Consider the following 13276-nt stretch of genomic DNA (forward strand, 5'->3'; position numbering starts at 1 on the left):
ACATATTAAAAATATATTAATAAATAAAACCTAAATGATCAATGTGACCTTAAGAAAATATTTGAAAAGATTGATCCGTCCAGTAAATAAAATAAATACACAAGTTCTAAGAAAACCATTTGTGACTTATAGGGTAGGGCATAACAGAAGGAGCTATTGAATCAATAAGAGAATTTAAAGAAAGCTGCGTGGGGGAGTAAAGTATTTTAAGCTTAGGCATACTCAGTAGCCTTAAAATAAGTGTTAAATAGTGAATTATCTCTCTGGCTTATTTATTAAAAAATACTAAATGACTTGATCAATTTTTTTACCATTATGAGAGCTCATTTTGGCACTAAGCTGTAGCTACTGAATATAGGCCCAGGATATGAATATTATATTTATAGTTGTATTAAATTGTACTAATGCTAATTTGAAAACAGGCATCTTTTCTGTTTCTGTGAGGAGGGATGGGCATACATCTACATAATTGTATAGTGATCGTTTTAAAAGTTCTCACGACTACATCTCAAATAAACTCAAACAACTTTTTAAAAAGAATCTGAACACACTCTTCCCACTATAAGACTAAAATATTATTAAGCAATCAATCAGTCAATAATAAAAATACAAAACGGTTAAGAAGCAGAAACGTGATCTGTGTCCTCAAAAAAAGCACTCACTGTTATTAAACTCACAAGGCTTATTAAACAATACACTGTACTGTAACTAAGTTCTCAAAAGTTTGGTAAAAAGAGTAACTGCAATCAAGGAGAAGATGGTAGTGATCCCCATGAGTTCAAATTATCAAGAAATGGAGCAAATGGGACTTAAGATGGGGAGGCTCAAAGAACAAAGGTGAGAAAAAAAAAAAAACATTTAGGAATGGAAGTTCAGAAGGCAGGGAGAGAACGAATTTGTCTAGAGTCAGAGGAGGCACTGGGGAGTAAGGTTCAGTGAACCGGATTATGGGGCAGTTTTATTTGATTTACTGAAGGCATCATGCAGTCTTGAAATGGTGAGTAGGGCTGAAAGCAGAGCTCTAGGAAAATTACCCGACTAAGGCTGGTAGATGTAAGGCATCTGTCAATTTTTAACATGAGCCCTGGCTACATTCCCAAATTTCAAGGTTATTTTAAGGTTTGGGTAAAATTTCCAGAGATGTATACACTCAAATGTTAGGCTTCTCTAGACTCTGGCAATTGTGCCTTATTATGAAATTTAAAGTATAAACATGAATAAAAATAAATGCTCTACTAGAAAATTTTAAAAGTGAGAGGAGATACAGTAAGAAAAGGAACATTTCCTGAACATCCACTCTGCCAGGCACTATACTAACTGCATAGTACCCATTGTCTCCAATTCTCATACCAACTCTGCAATGTGACATTAATAATAGTAATAATGACAGCACTTACTTGGTGTGAGCTATACAAAATTGTCAATATTCAGCATTTTTTTAACCAATACTTTCATATGGTTCAACCTAACATATGGTAGTAATTGGAGTAATTTCTATATATACAGTCTCTCATTAATCCTCTCAGCAATCTTACCATATTGTTTTATAGCTGAAGAAAATAGAGACCAAAGGGTAAATTGTCCAAAGTTGACTGGAAAACAAATTGCTAAACCAATAGTTGGTCATATTTATTCCTAAACCAATTCTATTTTTATTATAAATAACTGAAAACCTAGTTACAAAAATCAGGTGAAACATATTTTGGAATGAGAATATATGTATATACATTCTTGTAAGTGTCTATGTAAATCCATACTCATATTTTATGTGTATATCATAACATTCTGTCATCTTTTTAGTTTCTATATGAATACACACACACACACACACACACACACAACTTTTTATCTGAAAATATTTCCCCTTTGAAATGTCTCCCAAGTTTTATAAGAATTTTGCAGTCTCTATAAGGTTATCTTATGGATATCTATAGTCCATCAGTGAATAGTCCCTTTTTTATCACTTGTTCAGGAAGGACACAAAACAATAAAAAATTATGCAGGGATCCATGAAGAGAGGAAATATACAAAACACAGTTCAACAACTATTTCATCTTTTGACCTTAACTATGATATAATTTATTGCTTCGCAAATTATGACTATCTATGAAAGTAATAAGCCTATTGTTGCAGTCTTAAATTGTACCTATATACTGCCAGCATCAATGACCAATTTAGTAAAAAAGGCAAATGAGTAATTAAAAAATAGCCTGAATAAAACTAACCTAACTGAATGCCCCATTTTCTACTGGGATGTCCTGGAGCATACGTGCAGTTCTGGCAGCTGTGGGCCGCCAGAGAAGCATGAATTGCATACCATCCCTTGGCTAATAAGTGCTGAAATTAAGTAAATCAAATATTTTCTGGTCTATTCTCTGACTATTTCTAGGCCTGATGTGCTTTACATGTTTTTGAGCATAACCATATTTGACTTACAATATTTTTCATGGAATTTAAGCTTTGAGTATCAACGATTTCCTGGAGTTAAAAAAGATGAAAACATTAAATTGTATATCAGTATAATGGAGAAAGTGCATGTTCATCTTGCAAATTTTCATACAGCTTTTGCAAATTTAATTTAGAGCTTACTGATCCTGTGAAATACTCATGGAATCGGTCTGACAAAGCCATACAAAGCAAAATGCGTTTTATGAACTATGGTCGTAGCAGATAAAAGGATATAATCATTAAACATAAATAAACATTTCCTTATTTATAATGGAATACAATCAATTTGAGATAAAAGGAAAGTTTTTAAAAACTCTGTGAGGGGCTGGCCCCGTGGCCGAGTGGTTAAGTTCGCGCGCTCCGCTGCAGGCGGCCCAGTGTTTCGTTGGTTCGAATCCTGGGCGTGGACATGACACTGCTCATCAAACCACGCTGAGGCGGCGTCCCACATACCACAACTAGAAGGACCCACAACCAAGAATATACAACTATGTACCGGGGGGGCTTTGGGGAGAAAAAGGAAAAAATAAAAAAATCTTAAAAAAAAAAAAAAAACTCTGTGAAACCATCTGAACATTCTTTCAAAAATTCAATGTTATGAAGACAGCACCCAGAATAATTCTATACAGAGAATTAACATTGAAACTCTTCATAAATTATTCCACAGGAGTAAAAGCCATGAACTTAATGATCTGGAACAGTCACTTAAAACTGTAGGATTCTAGAATAGATACAGTTTTGAAACAAGTGTCTAAATGAATGAGTAATATGATGTCAAGCATAAAGATATTGGATGCTAATTTTAGAAAGACTCACAGCAAGTTGAATAGACTGAACATTTTGTGTTGAAAAATCTATTGATGTCTCAAAATTACACGCAATAAAATATGAACAGCTGGTTCTCTTTTATCGGTTTCCATGCAAAAATGATTATTTTCTACTGGGTAATTACTGACTGATTTATTTCCTATTTCCTTTTGCTTGCATTTTAATGCCCCTAAATGCTTAAAAGAAGTCATTCTTTGCAAGTAAATGCATTTGAAGTGATAAAAAAGTGTCAAATTTTAATACCTTTTCAATCACTGGTTAAATATATATTACATTCAATTTTTCCAGGACAATTTTAAACAGTGACTAACGAAATAGGAACTCTGAGATAGTACTAACCGTGATAACTGAGCACAAAAAAGCCACTTGTTGTGAAATCACTGTGGAATTTGATTAGAATCTGATTTGAAGTGCTATAGACTGATTCCAGAGCAGTATTGCCACTGAACTGCCCAATCTGAGGTGAGTTTTGGTCTGGTCCATCCCTATTAGAGAGAGACAGAGCAGGGAGGGGAAAAAGAGAAATTGAGATTGATTTTTTTGGAGAGTTTTGCACAAAGTTTAATGAAAGTATTACATATGGCATGATAAAGGTGTGGTAGATGAAATAACCAATGAGCACCAAATCATGTCAGTATATTTTATGTTTATTTAGGTGATAACGTATTTAAAAATGTGAAGTGCAAAAACAGATCACGTTTTTTCCTAAATGAAATACACCTATATTAGTTGTAATCGATTATGTTTTCTTTGGTTTACTGACCACAATCCAGATTCTCCCAAATGCTTGAAGTTTGCCCTTGTTTTATTTTCCTCAAAACAATCTTGAGAATCATAGACTGTTAAATTTAGAAGGAATCTTAGAACTCACACAGCAATTAACCAATTGTCAATAATTACATTCAGAGATTTTCTTTATAACTTTTTTTTTTGGGGTGAGGAAGATTGTCACTGAGTTACCATCTGCTGCCAATCTTCCTCTTTTTGCTAGAGGAAGATTGTCACTGGAATAACATCTCTGCCAATCCTCCTCCATTTCTATGCAGGATGCCACCACAGCATGGCTTGATGAGTGGTTTGTAGGTCCATGCCTGGATCCAAATCCCCAAACGCCAGGCTGCTGAAGCAGAGCTCGTGAACTTAAAACCACTATGCCACCAGGCTAGCCCCCAACATATTTTTAAAGATGTTTCAGTTGACAGGATAATAACAATGTAAACATAATATTTTGCAACAAACAATTATGACAGAAATCCAATGGTTACATTAAATAATTGTGATTTCAATACGGGCATTTAAATTTCACTGGTTTTGGGGGCCAGCCTGGTGGCATAGTGGTTATGTTCACGTGCTCCACTTTGGCGGCCCAGAGATCATGGCTTGGGATCCCAGGCATGGACCTACACACTGCTCATCAAGCCATGTCGTGGCCATGTCCACGTCCTACATACAAAATAGAGGAAGATTGGCAGAGATTTAGCTCAGCAACAATCTTCCTCACTTCAAGCAAAAAGAGGAAGATTGGCAACAGATGTTGGCTCAGGGCCAATCTTCCTCACCAAATAAATAAATTTCACTGGTTTTGTAAATAGAGAACTTTCTTGCCTTAAACTTCCTCTGATATGAATTCCCTGGTTTTGCACATTAATTTAATAATAAACCACTATTTTCTCACCCATAAAGTTTTTGTTCTAAGAGTTTAGCTACTTCATGGGCAAATAAGTCAAAACCTATTTCTTTTGTTTGTCTCATTCTACAACATATATACTGTCACCCTCAGGTACTCACATCAATTCAAATAGATGGCAATTTGTACAGAGGATTGTGACATATTTTCATCCCTTCCTTGTTTCACTGTTATATACAGTTGAATCAATCAATAACAGTGGTCCTGACTTACCACACAGTAATGAAATCATAGATTGGTTCTGTTTGAAGGACTGTAAAATTGATATAGATTCCATTCCCAGGTGGTACTCTTACAAGCCAAAAACAGTCTTGAAAGTTTGGATATTCATCAGGATACCCAGGAGAATAAATGGTGCCATTCATTGCAGTTATATTCCCTCCGCAAAGAGCTACAGAAAAGATTCAAAACAAAATGTTAAAATAAAATAACAATAGACTGATTTTAGAGAAGAGAAACATTGCATACCCCTTAAGCAGTATAAAATACATCTATGTCATGTTTTTACCTCAGTTAAGGTATATAAAATGAAGCTGGCAACCATGAACGTAATATAGTCAGTTTTTATTTATTTTTCATTGTGAGGTATGCTACATAATTAACTATCACTAGATTAGTAAATTACATTGTGTTCTTTTTCAAATACTTGATCAAAGCATACACTGCTCAACTTTCATTTGTCTTATATTATGTATACATGTAAGGCCTTATAAGAGGTTCAAGAGCTTTTTATCTAAAAGGGTTTTTTCCTGAGAAAATGAGCCCAAATTCAGTAGCAGTATCTGAGTGATTGGTTTATAGAAGAACGATTATTAAACACAGGCACATATACCCACACAGACACAGAGGAGAAGCTCTAAAGTGTTAATCAACTCTATTTTCACTTCCAATGGGGAAGGTTAGGACTCCTGTCAATTATGATAAAATGAGTTATTCATCATGGAGCCTTATATAACCTTAAGATACTAACTATAATTCTTCAACTGAAAGATAGAGTGTATATTTAGCATGCTATTTGAAGACGAAGACAAAAAAGAGTACCAAAACAAGAACTACTAAACACAGATGATATCACCTAAAAGATAGCTTCAAGTTAGAAGCATACCTTCACACCTTGGAAGTGGATGATTCCAATTACGGCTCACTCCATGAAGGCAAGTGAGAGCTGAATTTCCAAGGAGTGTGTATCCAGGGAAACATTCAAATGAAATGGTTTGACCCACAGTAAAATCATTGCCAATTACAAAACCATTTCGAAACGGACGTGGATCAGGACAGCTTTGCAACTGATAGGCTGGAAAAGGGAAAAAGAAAGATGTTTTTCTTTTCTGAATTTCGGAATACCACAGATGGGTACTATTTGCAACTTGCCAAATAAATGCAGTGCCGCTTATTGTTACTTATAAATAGTAATTCAGGTTTGTCTTAAATGATGGCAATGACAGCGTGACATAAATTTCTTCTCATGTCTATGATTTTCATATTTAAAATGTTAAGTACGATTCACAAAACTGCATTCATTTTCTTCACCCACTTATGCAACCTATCTAAATTATAAATTTTACTGAAAATCTAAACTACTCTTATGGCCACAGCTTTAATCAAATATATTCTGAACTCTTTTACATAGAATGCAATTGCTTCCTGGTTACATTGCATGTACACAGAATAAAAGAAACATATGTGTAAGCCTAATTCTGAGCCTTTCTAAACTTTTTTTTCACTAGTTTTTCTCTGAAAGGAACAAATCACTATATCACTCTGTTGAATTCCTTTAAATAAGTTATTTAACAACATAAAGTACTAGGAAACAAATTTCCTTCTAATATAAATTTTTTGTACTCAACTTATCATGATATTTTTAGCACTGCAGTATAACTGCATGTTTATTTATTCATACTTTTCTTGTTCTATAGTCTACATGAGATCGAAGTTCCTGTTAGTTTTGTTTACCATTGTATCCTATAGGCCTTGCCCATTGCCTTTCATATAGGTGCTTAACAAATAATGTGGAATAAATTTTAAACCTATAAACAGTGAGTGTATTCATATATTATTAATATTTAGGACTTTATTTTTAAGAAGTTAAAAATTGTATTATAATTAATAAAATTTAAATTACCAGTAATCAGAAACCATTTTGCTACTGACCATTCAATTCTAAATTCCGCAAATATTGTAAAATGTGAAATAATGTAAAAACTTACATTTGAAGTTGAAAAAGCTATCCTACGATGTTTACTAAAATTAACTCCAATTTTTAAACTAGAGATTTCAGAATGAGCAATCCTTTTAAGATACTGTGTTTTTAGTCTATCTTTTTCAGTTAAATTAATACTCCACACACACAAAAGATCAAAGCCAAATGAGTTATTCCAATTTAAGACAAATGTGTATCATTTGATCACTAGGAGTTGGAATATATTATTCTATTAAATAAACCCTTTCAATTTTCACTCACATTTAAAAGATAATTTTTCTCATTTTTATTCAGATATAATTGACATACGGCTCTGCATTAGTTTAAGGTGTACAGGATAAGAATTTGACTTTCATATATTATAAAATGATTACCACAATAAGTTTAGTTAATTAGATAACTTTGGAATAGAATAAGACTCATAGACAAATGTGTGATCCTGTGATAATTTAGACAATGTTTACCTTTCTACGATTTTTAGTTTAATGAGGAAGTATGAGAAATAGATTTTAAATGTTCAGAAGAAAAGTTCCCATCCTAATATTATATAAAATACAGGGCTTAACAAACCCAATAATGTTGCCAGTAACAACATTAATTTTGGAACCAAGTCCTTCAGTAGAAGGATACACTTAATTGTATCCTACACTTTTTTCAAAAATTCAGAAAGTTCTTAAAGTCTAATCATAAAAATCATCCAAAAATGACACTGATTCTGTGAATCTGTATAACTTAACCTATTTCTCAAAAATGACATTTGCTCAACGATATAAACGCAGTAAAATAAGAGGTAGTTTTAAAATTCAACGTAATTCACAAGTAATATATAGTGATCATTGTAACACATTACAGCTCATGTCAACAATATTAATGTTCTATCAATAACAGTAACAAATTCTATATCTTTTATGCTTTTATTAGGTAAGCAATCTTTTTTCAAAGGTATGTTCACTTAAAAATGCAGTAAAATTCAAATTACAGTTTTCTATCATTCAAATAAAAACATTATTTTGAGAGGGAGAGGAAAAACAGGGGCAGGGAGAAAGAAGATAGAGCCAGGTTTAAGGTAGATAGCAAAGTGCTTGGCATAAGGCTAGAGATGACCACAAATACAGCTCCATCTTCTAGCACCAAAACAGAAACTCAACCAACTGCCCGATTGTTTTTGAAAGAATTAAATTCCTCAGGAGCATGGTTAATTCTGTACCTAGAGCTGGCAGAAATGACTCCTATTTTACGTAAAGGATGATGTGTGATGCTCTTAAGTTATGTATGCATGCATAATACAAATTGTAATTATTTTACACCCATGTAGTTGGATGTTACAATGTCTATTTTAATTACTTTCCAATTTCCTTTTGAGTATATACTTTTATTCAGCAAATATTTATTGTGCTTTTACTCTTCTAGGCACTTGAGGTACATCAACGAACAACACAAAGATCTCTCGTCTCCCGGAATTCACACACGAAATACCACATACTCATGAAATCCTTTCATAATTAGGGCAGAGATGTAACTAAGTTTTAAGCTCATTTTGATTAAAAACTGCAGTTAGTGCAACTACATTGTTTGTGTAAAATATTATAATTTTCAATAGACTTTTAAGATATGAAATAATGTAATAAAAATAGCTAAAATGCCCTAAATAATGAAATACATTATTCATTTACATTAATTTTATTTTCATTTTATATTCATTTTATCATATGAAGTTCAAACAACTTATCTGGGAGGTACTATTACTAACTCCATCACGCAAATGAAGCAATGGAGTCAAGCGGTAGCCCACTTCAGATTGAACAGGGAGAGCCAACATTTGAGCCTAGGCCTAGCTGAGTCCAAACTCTTTATTCAAAAGGGATCACAGTCCTGCTCAAGGTCATGTAGCAGTTTTATATTAAAAATAAACCTAATATATATGATTGTCCAAGTATTTATTTCATATTCTCCTGACAGTAGAATGGAATTAAGGAACGTCATATTATTCTATCATTATAAAGTAAAAAGAAAAATGACTTTACATATAATACATGAGTCCTACAAAATATCTTTTTAATACACTCTTTTTGACGTAAGAGCAAAGATAAACGTCTGATATCCAGTTTGCCTTGCTTAACTGCTTTGCCTTGACTTGCTTGATTTGATTGTGTATTAAGACTAACTCATGGGGCCGGCTTCATGGCCGAGTGGTTAAGGTCGCGGGCTCCGCTGAGGTGGCCCAGGGTTTGGATCCTGGGCGCGGACATGGCACTGCTCGTCAGGCCACGTTGAGATGGCATCCCACATCCCACAGCTAGAAGGACCTGCAACTAAGATGTACAGCTGTGTGCAGGGTGGGTGTGGGGAGATAGAGCAGAGAAAAAAAAAGATTGGCAACAGTTGTTAGCCCAGGTGCCAATCTTTTAAAAAAAACAAAAAAACAAAAAACAAACTCTTTCAACTCCTCCAGCTTCTTAATTAGGTAAAAAAAAAAAAAACAAAACAAAAAACGACTAACTCAATCCTTATTTCATGGCTAGGATTTTCTAAGGCCTCCGAAAGACACCATTCCTCCTACATAGTGGCCTGAAAGTTGCATTATTAAAAAAGTCTTCCTAGTTGAAGCTTGCTTTGGTTTAGGTTCCTTTTTCTGACTAAAACAGAAAATAGAAAAAACTTAGAGTTAGTTAGATTGCTAATAGCTAGTTTGGGGCTAAATAAGATTTCACTTCTTATTATTCCTCTCACCTTGGTATACAATGTGGAACCCTTGTTTGTTTTGTGAATAGTCACTGTGAAAATACAAGCTGGTTTCATGGGTCGTGCTAAATAAGGAAGATGGTATTTGAGGACCACTAAGTCGGCCAATAACAGTACTAGTTTCTGAGGATCCACTTCTTACTTCCAAATAATCGTGTATGGTTTCTGTAGAAAAATTTACAAACTGGAGATGTACACCTAAAGGATAAAAACAAATATAATACTACTTTATTTTTTTTACCAAATTTAATACACACACAAACACACAGGCTCACATGAAAGTACTTAGATATGTTTCCACTTAGTTCAAGAGGCATACCCTCAAGGTCTGGGCCATGGGTTTGCTGTCTGCCCAGGACAATTAGTTTTGCTAGAGTTCAAAGTAACAGAATATTGCTCTCAAATGCCCACTATTTGTCATATGGGAAAACCTCTCATTTTACTACAATGGCACTATAGCAAAACTAATTAAGCGGCTTTCTTGCTCTTTAATACCATTTAAAATTGTATCAACCAATTTTCAAAGAAAAAAAGACACTCAGTTATTTGTATTTTGTATAAGGCCAATTTGAGGTCAAAATATGATTACAAAGTTTTTATATATTAACATGACCAGATTCCACAATTGCACTAGAAATTAGTCATTCGACTACAGGAGATAAACCAACTTCTCGAAAATATTATTTAGAGGCATGTAATTTACCAGCGTGCCCTTTTAGAATTTTGCTTGACAGAAGATAATGCTAAATTTTATATAATAGTCTCAATAAAATCTAGTAATCATTATTATATGCTGTTATATTGCAATACAGTCTCAACATAAATATTACTAAAATACAACTTAGTGAAATGTCTCTGGGATGGAAAATTAAAATAAAAGCCTCATTGAGGTATGTTTGTCTAAGCAATTAATATTTAAGTTTAGTGAATTTGATGTTTTTCTTACAACCACCATTCTCCAAATTGCTAATAACAAAATTTGACATTTATTCAGCATTTTCTTTTCTCCAGGGATTGTTTTAAGTATTTATATACGCTTATTTAACGCTCACAGTTACTCATGAGAATGAGGAAATTGAGGCACAGAGAAGCTGAACAATATGCAAAGTTTACACAATGACCTAAAAGAGCTGAATTTCAAACTCAGACACTCTGGCTCCTAAACTTTTGCTCTTAATAACTACATGGGGTTCTCAAGTAACATTTTGTTCATGAAAAAAGAGTTACATGGAAAAAGAGTTCCATGGACAAACAAATTTGGGAAATATTGAAAATATGCTTTAAAATATTAAACAATTTTCTGTACAATCACACAAACTTCTTGAACTTTCAACATGCTGCCTTAATATGTGAGGCTCCAAGATGTGGATATTTTTTTCTAAAATTTTCTCCTGAGCCCTCTTTTCACAAATTATCTTGTCAATAATTGTTTCATGGACATGAGAAAATACTTTTTTAACTGTTGATATGATTGAATTTTATCTCAAAAGTTACAAATTACTTGTTCAAATTTATTATAACTAATATTTGATTTAACCAAAACTCAAAGATAACAGTGGGGTTATTTAAATGTAATCAAATCAGAAAATCTTTTATGTTTTCATTTCTAAAACAGAGATGTGTATTCTTTTTAATTTTTAATGAACTTGATTTTTAAAATCAGGATAGCATTAGCAAGAAGTAAGTTGAGGAAGATATAATGACACTATTGAAAACATGTTTAGTAATTTATTTTAAAATAATTCGTTTAGCCCCATAAGCAACACGAGGTAAGCCCTCTTAAGTGGCCAGTAAAAGACACATAAGAATAACCATACTGGTTATTCTCTTTCAAGCAATGGACATAAAATTGGACTACAACTTCAAACTAAGGGTGTCTCCACACTACAGCCAGAATAATCCTCATTAGAAGATCCCCCAGTGTCTTTCTTACAGTGGCTTCCTGTTCTCCCAAAACCTCAGGCCAGTCACATACTGTTCACACTTGTTAAATTTCTTGTTACATTTCTTTAGCTTTCTCATCTGCATCTTTCCGCATCACTCTGTTTACGTAGAATTTCTTTCCCATTCCCCACACACTGACCTTCTTTTTTGGGCTGATTCTTACTTTCTTTAAAGCCACAGTCCAGGCATCACTTCCTCTGGCAAGATTTTCTATATTTCCTGGACTAGGCTAGATGTCTGTAGTAAGTACAATCCTGTACTCTTCATTATACTTTATTGTAATAGCATATTTGACTACTTGTCTCCTCATTGTACCTGTAACTCATCTGGGGAAAGGTACAAAGTCTGTTTTACTATGCATTTCATCCCCAGCACTTAGCAACATTACCTGGAGTAAATATGTATTCAGTAAAGAATTATCAAAACTATGTTTTCTGTAAATTTATGTAAAACATTTAAATATGAATTTGTATTCTGAGGCTATAGATGCTTCTGGGTAATGAGGTACCTAAATTCAATCCTCAATAAGTGAGATAGTACAGAATTTCTTAACGGCTCTAAATCTATCAGGTTTGTGCTTTGAGGAGTATCTACTCATCCAAGTCTTCTGTGATTTAGTGAACAAGTCTATCCTCAATCTAGCACTTCTCTTTATGCATTTATAGACTCATAGGATATGAAGAAGCTACAAGAGAATATATTAGTGATGTGAGAAAAAATCATTAAATGCAATATATATAATGCAATATATCCAAAACACTGGGAATTGTTTTATTAGAACTAGAAAGGTATTACATCTATGTGAGTATTTAAGCCTACTTTTACTACTTTTCAAACGTAAAATCTTATTTATTTAAAATGAATATTGGGTGAATTCAACAGATAACCAGAAAATAATTTATCTAAGTATTACTTGGTTACAACAATAAGAAAACAGTTACAAAAACAATTATACAGGAAAATCATATTGAATTTATCATTGCCACGTACATCTAACTCAAGCTATATCTATACATATAAATTAGAAAATATCATAAAGTTATTTATCTATCACCTATCTATCTCTGAAATTAGAAAATGCCCATATTCCTGTAATTATCCAAGTGATAATTCCTCTAATTATCCAGGTGAAATATATTTGACTTAAGTAACAATTACCTAAATTTCACTTCTCAATTTACATAACTGTATGTCCCCCCAAAGTAAACTCCAATTTGTGAATACTTTATAAGTTCTTATTAGACATGGATTTCTTTTAAGGATGCATTAATGATATTGAAAACTTTTTCGCGTGTTTTTAATGTACATACCAAAACCTACGGGCAGCTTTATTGTCCACGTGCAATCTAAGCTGCTGGGGTAGTTTCCAGGAAATCCAGGGCTGAGGATCACACCACTGAAATCTGACATAGCACCACCACACTGAG

The 13276-nt window shown here is 33.3% G+C and overlaps 1 protein-coding gene across 5 annotated transcripts in view; it reads right to left on the reverse strand.

The window, feature by feature from the left end:
- Window positions 1–13276, reverse strand: part of CSMD3 (CUB and Sushi multiple domains 3) — a 1176027-nt gene that overhangs the window by 103031 nt on the left and 1059720 nt on the right. For all 5 annotated transcript variants that reach the window (XM_044781000.2, XM_014843283.3, XM_070481504.1 and 2 more), the window contains 5 exons: window positions 13160–13276; window positions 9894–10103; window positions 6069–6257; window positions 5177–5354; window positions 3616–3761 (listed from right to left, as the gene is read on the reverse strand). In XM_044781000.2, the coding sequence (XP_044636935.2) occupies window positions 3616–3761; window positions 5177–5354; window positions 6069–6257; window positions 9894–10103; window positions 13160–13276 (840 nt within the window). The remainder of the gene's footprint in view (window positions 1–3615; window positions 3762–5176; window positions 5355–6068; window positions 6258–9893; window positions 10104–13159) is intronic.

This window comes from Equus asinus, chromosome 12 (genome assembly GCF_041296235.1).
Source record: "Equus asinus isolate D_3611 breed Donkey chromosome 12, EquAss-T2T_v2, whole genome shotgun sequence".
NCBI lineage: Eukaryota > Metazoa > Chordata > Mammalia > Perissodactyla > Equidae > Equus > Equus asinus.